We start from the raw sequence: 19,707 nt of genomic DNA on the forward strand, positions 1-19,707 counted from the left end.
CATTTATTTCCTGCAGGTTGCTAAATTAGGACTAGCAGTAATTCATTTAGCATATTTATTGGGAACGCAGCACTTACTGGGAGCTAAAGAAACTGCTGTGATCGAGATGGATGAGTTCCCTGGTCTCAGGGAGGAGGGGCTCACAATAAGCAAACACGTAACAAAGATAATTTCATATAGGGATAACTACTTTAAAGAAAAATGTAAGATGATAGGTTTGAGATACCCACTTTAGCTTTAGTGAAAAAATTTCAGGAAAAGCCTTGCTGAGGAGGCAACATTTGCACTGTGACCTGAATAACAAGGAGGCAGCTCTGTGAAAATTAGGAAGTGGAACATTCTAGGCAAAGGAATAGGAAATGCAGCTGTCTCTGGAGGAAACAAGCGTGGCACGTGTGAGTGGTGGGAGATAAGTCAGAGAGGTGGGAAGGATCCAGATCATCCCAGGGCTTCTAGGTCACATACGGAGTTTGGATCTATTCCACTGCACACAGGAGACCACTGGAAGGTTTTAAGTAGGTGATCCGCGTTTCAGCAGAATCACTCAGCTGCTGTGTGGGGAACTGACTGGAGGGATGCAAGAATGAGAGATGGGTTAGAAGGCTATTATGTTGTGGCAGGTGAGGGGATGGGGATGGCAGCCTGGATAGAGTGGAAGTGGAGAGAAGTGAAAGGCATAGGATATGTTCTTGGAGTAGAATTGACAAGACCAGTTGACCTTGCTGAAGGATTAGATCTAGCAGGTGAAGGAAAGTGAGGAATCAAAAATGAATCCAAGGTTTTGGCCAGAACAATCGGTATATGTGCTGCTATATACGTGGAGGGGAAGTTGGAGAAGGGCAAGGTGCCCAGTTTCCCCAAACCTGTAATAACCTGAGACACTATATTTGTGTTTTAGAAGAACTTAGATTGGCTCTCTGTGCAAGGGTATTTATATTTTTTCAGCCTGAAACCTTGACCAAGGACTCTTTTGATTCCCATCTTCATACCTTTCTCTCCTTAAACAAAAAGAAGACAAAGTAGGTGGACTAGGAGAAAATGGAGGTAGGTAGCTGTGCCGAGTGGGAAGAGCATTCTCATCTGCCTGAGGCTGTCAAGGCCAGAGGGAGCAGTGGCCTCTTGTGTTCATAGGGAGGAGAGCATGTGAAAGTACGCAATTCTGTGGTGCCTGTGATAATGGCCTCGCCTCCACCCCAGGCGTCATAATCTATCAGATCACTGTTAGCCTTTTCCCTGGTGAGGGAAGCATGCACACTCATACACACACACTTACCTTTGCATAAAATCCCAAAGGGAATTATATATCCATATACAACGAATCATCACACTATATGCTTATATACTTATATACAGTACACTTGAAAATGTTTTGTTCTGCCTCAATAATAGTAATTTTTTTAAGTAGGAAAGTATTCAAAGGAAGAAAAACCCTGTTAAGTTTTTTTTTTGTTTATTCAGATGCTAAAATCCATTCAAGGAGTCCAGCTGAGAAACTCTTATTTATGGAGGGCAGGGTCCAGGGAGCGGGGGCCTTGGGGAAAGAGGGTGGAAATGCTGATGCCTTTGGGATTCCAAGAAGCTGCCAGCGGCATCTGTCCCCCCTTCTTTGTGTATTTCATGACCTCACGACCTTCATGTAAGGAAGGTGCCTTTTTCTCTTGATGTTTACTAGTCTCATGCCAAACCTAGCTAGCGTGGACAAGGTCAGCCATAGTGCTGACTTCCGATTGTGTCCCAGGGTGGAAGGCAGGAATCCCATCTCACCTTCTTGGGCACTTGACCCTCAGAGATCTAATTAAGAAAACTTCTTTCTGATTTGCTCCTGACTGATGCTCAAGCTGCAGACAGAAAAACCGGAGAAAGATCCTATTATGCCGAGCTTGGTTTTTCAGATGATTTGAGTATAGCAGGGACACATGTCTTGGCCCCAACACCAAGGTGGCCCTTTCTCCACATCCTCTTAGTCATCTGCTTCTTCTGTCTGTCTGTCTGCCGATGTGACACCACTTCTTTCAGTGAAGGCTGCATGAGGGAGGTTGGGAACTGAAGTTTGGGAATACACTGGGCTTGCCTGTAAAGTGGTTGGTGACATCTGGATCACAAAATGATAATTATCAATTTATTCTGCAAATGATATTCTGAGCCCAGCCACAAAAGTGCATACAGATTGTTTATTGGGAGTGGAAAATAATCTCAATGATAGATGGCCTCAGGCCAGTTGTGGAGTTGGTCTTCATATGCTTCCATCTTAGAAATGATGTATTTTATGCAATAAACATGTTATGCCAATTTTCCCCTTCGTTGATACACAATGACCAGACGTAGCTGTAGTAAATTAGCTGCAGATACAGCCTGAATCAATCAAGGAATAATGTCATTCCAGTTTTTAAAAACATGTTTGTTCAAATGTTGCTCTCTTGGGAGGCTATCTGACTTCTTGACATTTTTGAGATCTATTGATGTTGGCTTCTTGGAAATCTCAGAACAGGGAGCCACAGAGGCCTCCCGAGTAAGCAGAGGCTGAGCACGAGATGTTCTTGTTCACTGCTCTGATGGGTGGTTCTGTGGGCAGTGCCCCTGGTAACAGTTCCCAGCTTCTTTAATGGGAATACAGTTTCTTAAAAATATAAGCAAGGAGGATTTTAAAAACCAAATCCAGCCTTTAAGTGAAGTAATGCTTTGTCTTATTTGTTTTCCTTCAGCTTACAGATGTCTCCTCAAATAGGAAACCCAAATGCCTGTATGTATATGTTTTTTATACTGGAGCCATTTGATAATGTTTGCATAACACATTTTCCTGTTGCACTTTAGATGATATCTATAATCTAAATGGATTTGAGAGTTTCAGGTGAAAATTTACCTGCTTGTGTACCTAGCTTCCTAAAATGTGTGTGTGACTTTTAATTATGCTAACAGTCTATGAGTGTATGGCAGTAGGATAGTACTACAGGAGTCTTTCTCTAGTATTGCATAGTGTCACTTTCTCTTATTGTGGTATAGTGTAGTCATAATTGCTCTGTAGTACTCTTAATGCAGTGTGTGTACCACTCTACCTATATGTGTGTGTGTGTGTGTGTCTGTGTGTATATATATATAAATTTATACTATGAATCATATACTTTATAATAGCTCTACCACAGATTTGTCTCAATCCCCCAGTAGTCACTTAGAGAGTCCAGAGTTATGGGTTCTGGTCCATCTTCTCCAAGACCACTGTATCTATTATCCTGGATAGTCATTTAAGTTTTCTGTGCTTCAGTTTTTATCACTGGTAAATAGGACTAGTAATAACTCCTTGGGAATTCAGTATTGTGAGATCACTTCATGAAAGCCATAGAAATATTTGGAACAAAAAAGCCTATTTATATTATTTGTTTTACTGGCAGCATTACTGTTACCTTAGCATGCAGAAGTGATCCTGCTATGAGTAGTTTGTATTCTTTTAAGGATTTAAAGAAATCTTTCTTTCTGCTCATCTTCCTCCTGCCTGACCATCTATAGAAGCCGAGGGCACCCACATTCTGTGTGTAACCATCCTGATCTCAAGACCCATTTCCATCCAAAAGGAAGGAGCTACCTGAAAAAGGCCAAGGATGACAGAGCCAGCATGCAGCCTGCTAAGTCCATGCATGAACAGGCTGAGTCCCCAAGAGAATTCTGCAGACCAGCAAAGAAAGGGGAACCTCTAGGGTTTAGCCGGAAAGGCAACATCAGGCCCAAAATGGCCAAAAAAAAGCCAACAGCGATTGTGAACATCATCTAAAATGGTAGGTGGCTCTGGACCACCATCACTGAGCTTTGGGGATGTTGTTCTGGGGCCAACATTAACTTCCTTTTAAACACATCCTGTTGTAAGACACATTGGGAAAGTGAAGGGCGTAACACATTCATTTCATACCCATATAAGCACCTGGGTTAAACAAATTAACAAAACGGAATCTCGGTGAACCAGAATTTTTTTTTACAAGCCCCTGTAAATTAAAGGAAGAAAGAATTTTTAAAAATGGAAGCAGTCTTACTAAAAGCAGTTTTAGTAAAACGAAGCTCCAACTTCTAAAATAATTAGCCTAGTCTCCAGTAGTTTCCACATCTTGAGTTCTTTGTGGTGGTCATTAATTCTCAGCCCCAAAGCCACACAAGATGTCAGGCACTGGGGGGAAAAAAAAACTGATTTTGGTGCATCTCTGGTCTCACCCTAAGACTGTGCTGCCAGCCTCTGTCTTGATAGCTGCTTCTACTGCTGTGGTTGGGGAGGACAGTAAAAACCTTTTGGTCAGCACCTATCACCAGTACAGGGTCTGAATGGTTGGATGCCACCAGATTGCACATTTAGTGCACTGTGAACCATCCTGGAGGCACTGCAGATGTTACTCAGCACTTTCCTAAGACCTGCTTCCCGACGAGTGTTGGCAGCTTCCGTTCGCTGTCGGCAGGACTTTCTCCTTGCTGGCCTAACTTTTCCACCTCCTGCTGCTTCTCTGCCCTTTTATGTCTAAAATATATGTTCTTTACCTTTCAACCAAGTATCTGAAGTGTTTGTTGTACATGGCCTTCTAAAGTAATTTCTGAAATAAACAATGCACGCGGGATCCAGAATCTGAGATCCTCCTCCTGTCCCTGCCTCCCTAAAACGGCCTTTGTTTCCATAAAGAACCATCTGTTACAAACCTCCTGCTTGACAGTTTTCTTCAAGAATGAATTTTCATGTTACTGTATGTTTTTTTTTTTAATTTAGCAATATCATTGGGTCTCCTGCAGTGTTTGTAAGTACTGACATTCTTCTGGCAACAAGAATAATTATGTCCACAAATATAAACATTTATGTATATATATATAACACATATAAAATATATATGTCAGGTATATTAATAATTTATTTTTAAATACTCATGGAAAAGGTGTGTATTTGTGGTGGGTGGTTTTTAAACTATATATGTTCGTGTAAATTGAATTCTCTTACTTTAAAAATTAAAAGTGTAACCTAATTAACATTAGTAGAATTATATTGTTATTGCAATAAGCAGCAGATTAGCAGTGTATTAAAAACAGGTAACAAAATAATTGCTTAATATGCCAGTAAATTGAAAAGTGTAACTTATATTATACAGACGTTTTGAACTTATAGTGAAAATGTTGATTTTTGAATCTTCACTTTGACTTTTGGCTCATGGGGGTGGGCTGCTCATGTGGTATATACGCAGCTCTCAAGTGCGAAAAAACGTTGCTGTGAATATCACTGTTTAGGCTAAAAACTGTAAAGTTACCATAATTACTTATTTTGAGAATTAACCTCCTCCATGGTTGTTTATTATTGGTGTTTATGCCATGATTGCACTTTAGCATTACACAGACTAAAAAATTGACTTGTTTGTTGCATTGCATGCGCTTTTGTTCTGTAATATGTGTATGCAGTGACAATTTGTTTTTAAAGGTAGTGTAAGCCAACTTTTTTTCCCATTTTATTTAATGTAACTTACATTTTCAATTTTCATTTAATATGCCTAGAGGGCATGACAGCTCTCTTTGACAGTGGTACCTACCCAGTGATCTTCAGAAAGCACCGTAATGTCATATCTACTCTATGGACATTACACAAGACAAATGATTTTAAAATTTATTACATTAAAATTTTTTTTTAAGTTCTAACTAAGTTCTGACCTTCATACAAGGAGATGCATTATGTATGTTGTGCTTCCTTAGAGACATAACTTTGCTTTTGAAACACGGGAGCCCACTCACTTCGAGGGATATCCCATCTACATGCCATGGTCTGAACCATGTGCCATGCCCCACTTGGGTCTTATTTTTAAATATTTTCTTTGTCCTAATGGGCAGTCAACCTTAGGGTTGATTTTTTGAAGAAATCACCAAAGTTTCTGGGAAAACATATTCAAGTTTAAACTGAAGAATGGATCTAATTTTATTATTTGTCTTCTAAGGAAGAAACCTTAATTTCAACCCTCCTTTCATTCTTTTTTCCAAAACTAGGTTACAGATTGTTAACTGCAAAATTCAGATTTCTCAGACACTGTTTTCCAGGATTGTGCAGGGTTAATCAGTTGTATGGAAGTTGGGATATTCTATTCCCAGAATTTAAAAAAAGTTTTTAGATTATGAACTATTATAATAATAAAGCTATATTTCTGACTAATGTATTGGTATGTTTTGTCTCGAAGTGTTTCTGGGAAGCAAGTGTGCTGGTCCATTAACAGTGGAAGGGGCTTTTCATGAAAAAGCTGTTCATCATACATGTCATCACCGTGATCTTGTACCTATAAGTTTTCTTGAGAACTTAGCTTGATCATTTTTGTTTATCATAATGCCTCTACCTAAAAGTTCTTTTTACATATGCTCACACTGACAACTCCTCATTGAAAGCTCATTTGGCACTTTTCTCCCATCTTCCTCCACAACTATGAGTAATTTTCCTACACTATATTTTTAAACTTGCCAACTTTTAGCAAAAACCATGAATAGATTTCACAGTATATATCCCAGTCTATATATGCTGTACATCCTAGTCATTACAAGGCCCAGAAAGTGATCAGGATAGTTAACAGAAAGAATTATATCACTGGTAGAATTACTCAGCCTTTAGTCTTTTAAGAGCCATGGGATTAGGAAAATTCAGGGGATTTCATTTGTTCAGGAGCTGTTAGAGCTATTAGGGAGATGACCTCAGTCTGCTCTTATGCTTACTCATGTTAAACTTAATGGGTTCACCAGGTCATACTGTTCTTGAGAAATAACTGACATTCTTGATTATTTCTGGTCATTAGAAGACATAAGTAAATCCCCATATCGCAATTCTGTTCAGTTTGGATCCTTGAAAAATGAATTCCAGAGATGGCATGCATGCAGGATCCCAAACACAAGCTCTGGCACCATTTCAAATATTAAAAGGATGGGGGACTTTAGAAATTGGATTCCTCTTTGTGAATTAAGATGGTGATTTTTTTTCTTTTTTCTTCTTTTTCTGGTCCATGTTCTGTATCAGTAAAATGTAGACATCTGAAATTTTCACTTAAGAAAGAGATCTTCAACTTGTAGCCAGATGACACAATTACTCCGGATTTGCAGCTATTATTCTAAACCAGAAATGAGGTTTCTTCCCACTCAAGGAACCTCATGCATAGGCAGGCCTCAGTCTCCTGCCCACCTTGCAATGGGAACACTGGTAAATTTTGTCTATGTGGATGCAGGTGTCTGGGATGACAGCTTCGGTACCCATCTCCAATGAGGAGAGGAGATTCGATTGCTGTGCTTGAGTATCTGAAGTGCTGTCACAGGCAAGAATACTCATTTTATACGTTACTAAGACAGTGGGAAAAAAAGACAGTGGAAGTTCTAAAGAAGCAGGTATTAAGTCACTGGAGGAAAAATACCTCAGTGTAACACAGAATAGGTCACCTTATTGAAAAGAGCCCCCTGTCGCGGTGCTGCTCTTTCCTTTTGGTAGCTGGGGCTCTGCTTTGGGCAGAAGAACACTCCTAGCCCTGGGATCCCATCACACATGATGCTGCATTATTGTAAATGTAGGCTGCATAAAACTTAGTGTTGAAGTGACAAATTGATTTTGGAGATTTTTCCCACTGACTTGGACTTTGTAAAGTTTTCTGTAACACATAAAACACATCACAGGACGTATCTGTATCACAGAATGCTTTTGATGTAGGTGGGGATGAGGAGGTATCACTTTCTCTCTTAGCAGGTGCAGAAACAGCAGTCAGGGATGATAGAGGCAGACGTACGGCACTGTTACCTCCGTCAGAACCACATGCTTCCCGGGAAGCATCTCACCTCACAGAATGTGGTTTCAGTGTTTAAAGAGAAGGTACATTTTTTTGTTACAGCATGGCTCCTGAATGCAAGCCAACCACTTCATCTGGTGTTCAGCTGATTCAACAGCAATTCTGTCCAACGCTGGGGGAGAAATTGGCAGTGCTGGACTTAGTAAGAGATGGTATGTGGTGCATCAGGCTCCAGTATTGTGCCTTCCTCAGGCGTTTTCTCCTTCAGGCATTTTTCAAATAGTTTTCATGATAGTTAACTTCAGCTTTTCTTCTGACAACTCTTAACAATGAAACTTCACCATATCTTACAATGAAGGTGGGGCTTACAGTGGTCTGAAAGAGTTGTCCAGGGCCCTAAGCTCCTTCATGACAGAGCCAGCATGAGAACCACAGTATTGCCTTCCTGAATCTCAGCCAGGGCTCTTTTCACAATGTTGCACTGCTTCCTTGATAAGATTCCCAGAAAATGGTCGTAAGTGTATGCATTTGTTGATTATACAGTGGTTTTCCATGTCCTAAAATTCAGCTTAGTATTTATCATCAATTACTGTACCTTCGTAATGCAAGCCACCATGTGGGGGATGTAAATATCACCACTCTGTAATCTCTCCATACCCCCTGCCTTGTAACAGAGCCACCCCAACTTGCCAAGGAATTGTAGAGTTTCAGATCTAAGTCTCTTAGAGTTTAATGCACACACTTTTGGACACTTCAAATTGGTAGTTTACTGACTGGCAAGAAGGGTACTGCATTTTCCTCAGTCAGATATATCATAGAGAAACAGCTGATTATATATCTAAGCCCCTCCTCATTGTTCAAGGGGGAGCATCCATTTCCCTCATTCTCAAGAATGTATGACTTAATTTTTATTCCTATTAAAGTCTGCCTGTAACTTGACACCATAGCTAAAATTTCTTATACTATAATCCTAAACACAGAGGGCTGGTGGAGGGAACCGGGGATTCTTAATAGGTGAGGGACATCTAGTGTAAACACAGAGCTGCTTACAGTGGGGTAAGGGCAAATGAGTGGACACACAGATGCAGAGCAAGGTCCTGAGCTTGCCTGCAGGCTCTGGCTCCGGACTGCCTCTCCTACCTCCTCTAGCCCCACACCTTGGACCGGCCCCTCTTCAGACTGGCTTCGTTTCAGAGCTTCACCAGTCCCCTGTTCTCCCTCTGCACCACAGTTATGCTGGGTTATGCCTTCTGCCTGAAATGCCCTTCTCTTTCTTCTCCACCTGGTTAATTTCTACTCAGCCTTCAGATTTCAGGTCAATTGTCACTTCCCCAAGACAGCCTCATAATAATTAGAAACCTCACATACCTTTAGGGTTAGGTATAGAGTATCTCACCATTTGCCTTATCATTTAGAAGGGAGCTGTTCCTCAGAGTGAATGCTCAGTTTGGCCCAGTAGCTTAAACAAGTCCTGCTTTGAGGTCTCATCAGATGAATCTTGTCAAAATCACTAGAACTAACTATACATCCAACAATCCACTTATCCATCCATCCATCCAACTAATCATTCACCAGTATTCACTGGGGCCCCTGTACGAGCCAGGTAGTAGGTACAAGGGATTTAGGCTGCCTCATGACCAGATATAGTTCAGGTAGCTGGTAAATTTTTCTGAACTATTAAGGCCAATTCCAGTCAGTGCTGGCCTTTCTGGAATGGCGTCTACATTACCCTGCCTGCCCTAGGGCTTCTGCAGTCTTCCGGGGCCACAACATCTAAATGGAATCCGTGACTCATTCTCTGTCCCATGATGTGTGGCTGAACCACAATGACTCCATTTTGTCAGCTCCTTTTTGGCCTGCAGTCCTATCCCCGCCCCTTTTCTCAGTGACAGAGCTTTACCCTAACTCACAAGGAATGCCCCAAACCAGGTGAGCTCCCTATCAACTTTTACCCTTGCCTTCATCTGATATGAAACCTTGAAGAGTGCCTTTTGCTGACACAGGTAGTTAATAGCCAGGAGAGCCCCAGGGAGAGGAAAGGCCCTCAGTTCCAGTTGTTGGGACATGCTTCTCACTTGGTAGTCAGGTTCTGTCTTTAGTTTTAACCCCTGTAAATCCACCTGAACCCCTTTCAGAGGTGTGGAGAGCAGCTGTGAATGCCTCTGGGTCATCTGTCTGCCCAGTCCTTCCTGCCTATGTGTAAGTTACCAGAATAAAGTTCATAATTGTACTTTACGGAGTTGCCTGCTTCGTTTTTCAGTCTCAAAGTTCCCTCTCAGTTCAGAGGATATTATTCAGTATCTCCACCTCCCAACACATGGTGCTGTTTATTTTCCTCACAGCTCTGATTCCTATCTGAAATTATCTTACTTACTTGTTTACTTGTTTATTGTCTGTCCCCTACCCCTGACTCGTGGAAGTGCCTTGTCCACCTTGTTCACTGAATCCCGCCAAAATCCTGACTGATGAAAATCTGTTCTATGAATCAATGAATTGGTTCTAAAGAGAAAACACTTCTGAGCTCTGATTTGGAGCAGGGCTAACAGACAGCCGCTATTGACTGGGAGGTTACAGCGAAAAGACTTGGAGGAATCCCTGCAGTACGTAAAATATACAGAGGAATCTGTGGGGTGCCCCATCTGGTCTGGATGCTCTTCCTCAGGTGAAGGCAGTTGGCACCCACTGCTGGTCCTCCCAGGGAAAACAGGCTTCTGCAAAAGGGAAGCTGGGCCAACAGGAAACTCTGCCTCTCCAGATGGTAACAGAAACTCCTCTGAGATGACTGCAGCAGTGATTCTCCAACACTGGTGTGAATCATAATCATCTGGGAAATTTGGTGAAAACACAAAGGCCTAGGACTTATCCTCCTTCAGCAAGTCCTGGCATTGAAATCAAGCAGGACCCTGTGGGGCCCTCCTGGGTACAAAAGCCACTCTGAGTCACCCATTTCTTTTTGTAGTCTTTTAGGCCTTCCCTGGGTTCCAAAGAGCAGACACAAGCGGTTACTAATTAGGGAAATAAAGGAATGTAGAAACAAAGAAAAAACAGTGAAGCAAGAAAAGTAATGATAATACTTCAGTGACAAAACAGAATCCGAGTTCTTCCTAAAGGAATATACGTAACAATCTGATGCATATCTTTGAGTTGTTTTGTAGAAACTAAGACCTCTGCCCCAGTAGAGGATGGTGACTACATGTTGACAGCAATCACACAGACCTCAGACAGGTTGGAACCAGAAGGTTGATGACTAAGATTTCTAAAACACCACCAACCAACCAAAAGAAAGTCATACACCCTGCAGCTCTCACCCCAAATATTGCCTTTAGAATCCCTTCCCTGAAAGCCATCAGGGAGCTTGGGTCTTTTGAGCAAAAGCTTCCCATTCTCCGTTCTCCTTGCTTGGTGCCTGCAGTAAATGCTGTACCTTCCTTCACCACAACCCAATGTCAGTACATTGGCTTTGCCGTGTGATGGGCAAGTAGACCCAAGTTTGGTTCAGTAACAGCATCTCTGTTCTCTATTAGCTCTCTAGCTAATTCTGACACATACTAAAGTTTGATAACTACTGCTCTGTATGACTGCATTTCCCAAAGTTTGCTCCATAGAACACTAATTCTCAGAGTGTTAATGGTTAAATAAATTATCAGATTAAAGTAAGTTTCCCTACTGCAGATGGTTCAGAATCATTAAAATGAAAACATACCTTGTGACTCTCTCAGAGCAGGAAAAAGTACACAAATGCTTCTCAAACTTATTTGGCCATGGAACTATTTCTTCTAGAGAACATGCATTAACATCTTCTGCAACTACTATAGTTAGTGTTCAGAATATACTTCGGTAAACACTGCAGAATTGCAATCACTCCCCGCCTCCCACATCTTAGGAGAACTTAACACTCTCTATCTTGAGGCAGCACACATTTAATAGCCAGCATGGCCTATTTTTAGGTGATTTTGGATTCACCTAAAACCTTGCTTCTCAAAGTATTCTGTGAACCAGCAATTTCCAGCATCACGTGGGAGTAAGTTGGAAATGCAGAATCCCAAGTCTCACTCCAGAGTTACTGAATTGGTATCTGCATTTTCATAGGATCCCTGGGTGATTCATATGTACCAATATAAAGAGGTTCTTAATATGGGGGACAGGAAGGCAGAAATACTTAGGGAGCCATTCAGTATGCAATTACTGGTCCTCTCCTCATCATCCCTTTTCTGATTTACTCTTGGAAAGAGAGAGAAGGGGGAAAAGTACCCCTTGGTAATACTGATACACTCTCTGACTCTTCCCTTCTTTGGTTAAGTTTTTCCAAGGTTGGGTTCCTGACAGAGAGAGTCAGGGATAGAAGTCCTCACAGATTTAGGAAACCCAGCAAGAAGCAAACCCTTTCTGAAATTTAAAGTGTTCATCAAACAATAAATTATATACATTAATTCATTTGAATATAACAGAGAATAAAGTGGTTGTGACTCAGATTGCTTCGGATTCTATTATTGTTTTTAGGCTTCTTAGCACAAGTGAACTAAAAGTGAAGCTCCAAGTTATCCTGTCTCTCTATTCTTCAGAGATTTCACCTCTATCTCTGAAATATTTTGCCAAGTGTACCACCCTGTGGATCATCCAGGTAATCTATCTTCTTTTTTTTTCTGTTCATATGTCCTTTCTCCAGTTTGTGGCCTTTTGCTATATACCTGAATTCTCTCCTTTGCCTTACCTTTTGATTTTCAGTAGTTTTATCATGATGTGCCTAAGTGTTGTCTTTGTATTTAATTTGCTTATGGTTGGTTCTTGAATCTGTGGCAGAGTTTCATGAATTTGTGTATTAATATCATTCTTCATTTGGAAAATTTTTGGCCATTATATCTTCAAATATTGCTTTTGCATCATTCTTTTGCATCCTTCTAGGGTTCATATTATATGTGTTATACATTTTCACTGTGTCCTATGTATCTTTTATGCTTTTTTTTCTATATTCTCTATTTCTGTTTTCTCTGTGCTTCAGTTTGGGCATTTTCCTTTGGTCATTATTCCTGTTCATTAATCCTGTCTTCTGTTTCTAATCTTTATTAAACCCAAAATATGAGACATTATATTTTTAAATTCTAAAATTCCCATTCTTTTTTAGAGATTATAATTCTCTAAAAATTATCCATTTTAAAATTGATTTTCTCTATTTTTTTGAACATATTAGACATAGATATTTTGACGTTTATTTTCTTGAACATATTACTCATAATTATTTCAAAGTCCTTGCCTGCTAACTCCAATATCTATTGCACCTGTGGTTATATTCCTACTGAATGTTTTTTCTTATGGTTTTCAGTAATATGGTCCTGAATTATAGCATATCTAGAAAACTTTTATTGAATGTTGATCATTGTGAATAAAAATTACATAGCTACAAATGATTTTCTTCTTTCTTCACAATGGGTTCATCCTTTCCTCTGCTAGGCAGATGAAAGTAGAAACTGATTATCTTAAAGAGAATGAACTGAGTTGAGGCTGACTATTGGTAAGGTTCAGCCTACCTCTGACTTGTTTCTGTCACTAAGATGTTGTCCTTCAGGGTTTTCAACTGAATGTCTGGTGTGTTCACTGGTCTCCCTCCTCTTAGCAGGATCCAATTTTTGTCTCTTCCGCATTATAAAGAAGTGAAAAATTACTTTCTGATTTTCAGAGGTTTTTAGCATAGCTTACAAATCCTAAAGTCTACTCTTTGTTTCCCCAGTACCACAAATCCATGAAGAAATGCTACTGTTTCACAAGTTTTCTGCTTAGCTTTTTAATCACCTGCCCTCACCAATTCAGAAGTTTGTAAATGTCTTGAGGATTTTGTGTTTGAAGTCCCTTAAGCCTTTAATTATACTTCTATGGCCCCACAAAACCATTAAAATCTCTGCTCGTTTTTCTTCCTCACAGCAGTCTGGAAAAATCTCAGATTGCCAATCTCTTAGAATTTGCGTATGCCCCAAGGGAAAAAGCGACTGCAGGTAGATGCCGGAGAGCTGACATTCTCACCTCTTGAGAAATTTAACCATTCTTCTCCTCTTTCATTTAGCAGCTGTCTGACGTCTTTAAACAAGTGAAACTATGTCTTATCCAGTGTTTGTAGTTGTTCTTTTAGGAAGCACTGGTCAACCTCAAATTACTCCATTCTACCCAGAACTGGATGTTCTTATCTGGCCTTTTGGATTGACACTTTAATCACATACTTTCTCTGATTTTTCATTTTGGTTTAATTCTGGATGTGATTTCTTGGATCACTTTCAGTTCTGAGCCATGCAGCTTGCTCAGCTCCTTCCCCAGCACAGGTTCCCAACACAGGTCAAGTGTCATAGACTTCCACCTGATCAGATGGAAGATTACCAGAAAAAAACTACTATGAAATTAAAACAGTATCGGATGAACACAGAGTGAGCCAACTGCAAGGAATCACTTTTGGTAGAAGAATGATTATTTGTACTCGTAAGTAATATTCACTTAACAAAAGAAAATGTTTTCTCTAGATACTAATTATTTAAAGACTGCTTTTCATCTGAAATATTCTCATACTTTCCTAATATGAATCCAAAATACACACATCTGATACCTTGAAGGTAGAACCTACTACTTCCAATCTCTTGATAACAGAAAATAGGAAAAATAACAGATTAAAGATTTTTGAGAGGCCATGGATCCTGAAATACTAGGTGGCAACTTACAGCACAGAATAAACTTTTCCTATTCACGCTGAAATCTTATGAGAGAGGGGGAGAGGGAGAGAAACAGAAGTTGAACAAACGTGTAATCATACAACATTAGGTTATTACTGTAATTTGATGTGCTTCTTCAAACCAATTATATGAACCCTTAAAGGCAAGGTTCCTCTGTAGCTCAGTAATCCAGACAATTTCAAGTGATTTGAGATCTAATAGACCTATTTTGTTAGCAAAATAGTTACGGGAAATAGTATTAAAGTATGTATTTCTATTCAATAGAATCAACCTCAATAAATGTACTTACTTTGTTTACCAAATGACCACTTATATTGTTCCTAAAAATTTCCAACACTGGTCATCAACTCTTTGAATCTACTTGAGATAAACATACTATTCTTTTTTCTTATTTTGCGTCATTATAATGTTTATTCAAACATCAGCCTAATGCTGATTATTACTGTGCATCCTGTCTAAAGAGCTTTGAGTAGATTACTTTAGTATTTTGTGCTGTAGCAATCACTTCTTAAAATACCAGTAACGATTCCAGTGGATAAAACATTCAATAGTCTTTCATAAATAGAACCTGCTCTAAACATGAACAAAATGTCTATTCTCATTTCTTTGCTAATGCCATGTTTCATCGAACTGAAGTTCTTTCCTGCAGGCTTTACCTCTAAAGGGTTGGCATAGAACATGAGAGAAAGTGATAATCAGCTCATCTTAATAAAAACAGTGGGACATACGCTAATATTCCTTAGAGCTATCATAGGGGACAAAAAATAATTTTCCCTCTATCCTTCTAGGTTCTGAGCTGAGACCCCACTGTAATAGAAGACAATTTAATGAGAGAAAAACAATTTTAATTAAGTATGCACGTATGTATACATACAAGAGCCTTGCAAGGAAATGAGACTCAAAGAAATGACCATAGCAAAGAAGGAATAAATTTGTAAAGAACTGATAAGAAAAAGGGGTTTGGGCTAGGGGTAGTAAAATGGTGAAGAAGTAACAAGGTGTGTTTAATACAGCCTTGCTGGCCCTAAATTCCCTGACTCTGGTGACAAGAATGCCTTTACCCTCCTGGTACAGGGAGGGTAGCTTTCACATGGGAGATTTATCTCCTGCTTTAAGGGGGACAAAGGAAGGTCAGCGTACCCTTTTTGCACTGGCTATTTCTCCAGTTCTTTTATTCAAAATAATCAATATGCTAAAGTGGCATAGTTTGGGGTGACGTATTCTGAACCCCTACACTATTTATCTAACTCAAGCTAAATGTGCTTCATCATTCACAACTCAGAGATTGTTGTGGCACTTTTCCTTAAAGAAGGACAGAACTTTAGAGATCTTTAGCCTCCTTCTTGTTTTACACCTGGGGAAACCGAGACGTGGATTGATAGTGTGACTTTCCGAGAATCACCTAGAGAGTTAGTAGCAGAGAAAGGAGGACATTCCGAGTCTCTTTCCTTAAATTTCATGCTCCTTGAGAGCACATAACAAATATACTTTTCTTCAGAAGCTTACTTTTCTCTTATATTGCATCTCTCTATAAAAAATATCTAAATCAGATTCCGTGTGTAAACTGTGTACTGTATACTACCCTTGTATAAAAAGAAAAGAGAAGAATAGGAAATACATATTTGTAAAAGGAAAAAATGGAAAGATAAACTTAAAATCTAAAAACAAATAGTTCCCTTTCTAAAAGGAGGGAGAGAACAGGAAGGACAGGAGTGCTATAGGGAAGACTCTGAATTACTTTGTTTTATGATTTTGATTTTGGAATCATGTAAATGTTTTACATAATAAAAAAACAATTTAAATGTATAAAAATTGAAAACAATGACAAAGATGCAGAAATAACTAAAGGAATGAAAAATAGAAACCAACATGATTACAGTCAGGAATGACTTTAAGTGGTTTACCTTCCAGTAGTGATACTCAAACATGACAACGAAAGACCCAACTTGGATCAATATTTCTAACGAAAAGAAAGCCAGCAGCGTATATATGCATGTTACCTTGATGCAGTCTACTTATTCCCCAAGATTTTGTAACATATGTTTCATGGCCAATCTCAGACTGTGCCATTCTTAAAGATGGTATGTACTGGCTCTGATTTAGGCTATATAGTCAGATTAATTTCAGATCCACTATTTACTACTCTTACCACCTTGGGCAAATTAACATCTCTGTGCCTCCATTTGCATATATGTGAAGTGCAGACAGTAATGGTTCCTACCTCAAGGACTTGCTGTGAGCATTGACGTAGATAATCCACATAAAGAGTTGAGCACAATCTCAGGTATATAGTGAGAACTCAATAAATTTTAGCAATTATTTAAAGAAACACTATTTTAACAAGTAAAAGTAACTAAAAAATAAAACTAAATAGATCTGTTTTTATATTTTAAAATGTGAACTACATTATACATACAAAAGAGTATATGTAAAATATGAGTATTTTTTATACAGGGCCTCATAAGCAGTGAAACGCTCTTCCTGAAGGATTTCAGCATTAGAAGCTGTAACGCAGAAATGGGGCACAATTGGTGGGGAGGTCAGGGATTTCCTCACAAGGCTAGGGGAAGGTAAACCAGCTAAAGCTGAGCTGGAGAATTGAGATTGGTGTATGCAGCTGATTTAGGTTTAGGTTTGTGACATGAGCCAGACCTCAGAGACAGTCTCCATTTTGTGGGTCCAGATGCCCAAACTAACTCTATCATTAGGAGTGTTGATATGAACATTCTTAATATATTTTTCCAGGTTTAAATGCACAAGAATTTTTCTAGCACATACACTTGGGAGTGGAATTGCGATGTTATGAAATGCACATTTAACTTGACTGGGTAATTGCACAATGTTTTCTGAAGTGGTTGTTCTAAGTATGAGTGTTGTTCTTGTGTCGCTTCCTCATCAGCACTATGTATTGTCAGCCTTTTTAATTTTAACCATTTTGATGGATGTGTATTGACACTTCATTTTTGTTTGAGTTTACATTCCACAATTACAAATTAGGTTGAGACTTTTCTTATGTTAATCAGCCATTTACAAGCCCTTTGCCCAATTTTCTATTAGATTAGCTTTCTTTTTCTTTTTCTCTCTTTTAAAAAAGAACTTTATCTTTTCTGACTTTCTATTTTCTTTGTTTTTGTTTTAATAGAAAGTCAAGAGGCTAATGCAGTCATTTTTTCATAGTCTTTTCCTTTATGCTTAGTGCTTTTCTGTTTCTTTTCCTACCCCAAATCATAGAGATATTCTTACATATTAATTAATGTTTTATCATTGAATATGAAAATTGTCTTAGGATTTTGGTACATACACTTTCTAGGTTATTAGAGTTCCTTTCAATTCTTAGTATGCTAAGAGGTTTTTTGTTTTTGTTTTTTATATCACAAATGGATATAAATTTGAAGTTTTTTTTCTGTACCTAATGAGGTATTGTTCAGTTTTTCTCTTAATTTCTTAATGTAGTGAATTATAGGAACTTATAACATTAAATAAACTTGAATTCTTGGAATAAATCATACTTGGTCATTATGTATTATTTCTATATATAATACTGCATTTAGTTTAAGACTGATTGGCCTGCAATTTTCCTTTCTTATGTTGACATTGTCTTATTTGGATATCAAAGTTAGGCTAGGACTTACTATTTTCTGGAACAAATTGGGCAAATTTGAAATTATCACAGAATAAATATTTGTTTGAATGAACTACCTGGGTCTTTGTTTTCTTTGTGAGATTTTAAACTGCTGATTTAATTTTCATTGGTCATAGGATTATTCAGGTCCTTTATGTCCTGACTTTAGTCAATTTTAGTATGCCTCTCTTTTTTCCTACTAATTTATCTATTTATCAAGTGAAAATTTAAGAATTCAAGAAACTCTTATATATTTTCAGTCTATAGAACATTTGCCTTATTTCCTCCGTCTCATTTCTAATGTTATTTTTTGTCTTCTCTCTTTTGTCCTTGGTTAATTCTGCTGGAAGTTTATTATTTTATTAATCTTTTCAGGGAATAAAGTCTTGTCTTTGTTGTTTCTTTCTGTTAAATTTTTCCTTTTTATTTAATAAAATGTTTTTTATCTTCTACTTGATTTGAAGTTATTCTGTTATTGTTTTTCTAATTTCTTAAATTGGAGACTTAACTCATTGTTTTAGGATTTCTTCTTTTCTAATATAGTGCTAAATGCTATAATTTTCTTTTTCAGTACCTCTTTAATTATATCCCACAAATTTCAGTGTGAAATGCTTTTGTAATTTTTAATTCTAAGTTTTTCCTAATTTGATTATGCTTCCTTTTCGTCTCTTACCTGAAAGTGTATTTTTAAAATTTTCAATTGTATGAGTTTTTCCCCAATTTATCTTTTGTAATTAATTGTAAATTTATTAGATAATAGAATATGTGGTTCTCTGGCATTAGTCCTTTGAAATTTGTTGATGCTAGCTTTTTGGCCTACTATATGATCAATTTTTGTACATGCTTAAAAAATACGTGTTCTCCTACTGTTGACTGCAATGATACCATATCTATCTATCTATCTATCTATCTATCTATCTATCTATCTATCTATCTATCTACCTATCTAAATATATATAATATACTTATGAAATCAAGCTCATTTATTTGTCTGCTCATTATATCCTTCCTATCCTCACTGGTTTTATTTTGTCTCTATGATCTCGTCACTTTTGAGAAAACTACTAAAATCTCTTACTATAGGGTTGTATTTATCAATTTCACATATCAGTTCTGTCAATGTATAATCTAAATATATTTAGGATATATTATTAGGTACAAAAATTTGGCATTTTTATGCCCTAGGAGTGCATAAAATAGAATTGAATATTTTATTATTTTATGATGACCTTCCTCATCTCTGTTAAAGTTTTTTGCCTGAAAGTCAGTTTTCTCTGATGTTTATACAGCTACAAATTTTGGTTGATATGTGCTTAGTTTTTTTCTATCCCATTACTTTCAGTTTTCCCTCATCCTTAAGTTTTGAGTATGTCTTTTGTAAACAAAATACAACTGAATTTTTTTTTCTGGTCTGGTAAATTGGCTTTCTAATTTGACAGTTTAAACTGTTTGCAATGATTGTGATTCGTATTTGGATTTAATACCAGCATCTTCTTTTATGTACTTTCTCTTTGTCTTGCTTTAAAAATTTCCCTTCTTTTTGCCTTTTATTTTGGATTAATTGATTTTTTTCTTTCTTATTCTACTTTCCTCAGCTATTTGTTTGAGGATTATATACTTTACT

General features: G+C 38.1%; 1 protein-coding gene and 1 long non-coding RNA gene across 9 annotated transcripts in view; one reads left to right on the forward strand and one right to left on the reverse strand.

Annotated features, from left to right (window-relative positions):
- ZNF365 (zinc finger protein 365) overlaps nucleotides 1-19,707 on the forward strand; it is a 166,787-nt gene that overhangs the window by 18,209 nt on the left and 128,871 nt on the right. Inside the window, exons 4-5 of one of the 5 annotated variants that reach the window (XM_074374072.1) lie at nucleotides 2,703-2,740; nucleotides 3,502-6,151. The exons of the other annotated variants lie outside the window; for them this stretch is intronic. Of the exons in view, the coding sequence (XP_074230173.1) occupies nucleotides 2,703-2,740; nucleotides 3,502-3,763 (300 nt within the window). The 3' untranslated portion in view covers nucleotides 3,764-6,151. Of the gene's footprint in view, nucleotides 1-2,702; nucleotides 2,741-3,501; nucleotides 6,152-19,707 lie in introns of those variants that run through there. 5 annotated transcript variants of the gene reach the window in all.
- Nucleotides 1-19,707, reverse strand: part of LOC105071296 (uncharacterized) — a 361,750-nt gene that overhangs the window by 13,892 nt on the left and 328,151 nt on the right. The gene's annotated exons all lie outside the window — the stretch shown is intronic.

The sequence above is a fragment of the Camelus bactrianus genome, chromosome 11 (assembly GCF_048773025.1).
Source record: "Camelus bactrianus isolate YW-2024 breed Bactrian camel chromosome 11, ASM4877302v1, whole genome shotgun sequence".
In the NCBI taxonomy this organism is placed as follows: Eukaryota; Metazoa; Chordata; class Mammalia; order Artiodactyla; family Camelidae; genus Camelus; species Camelus bactrianus.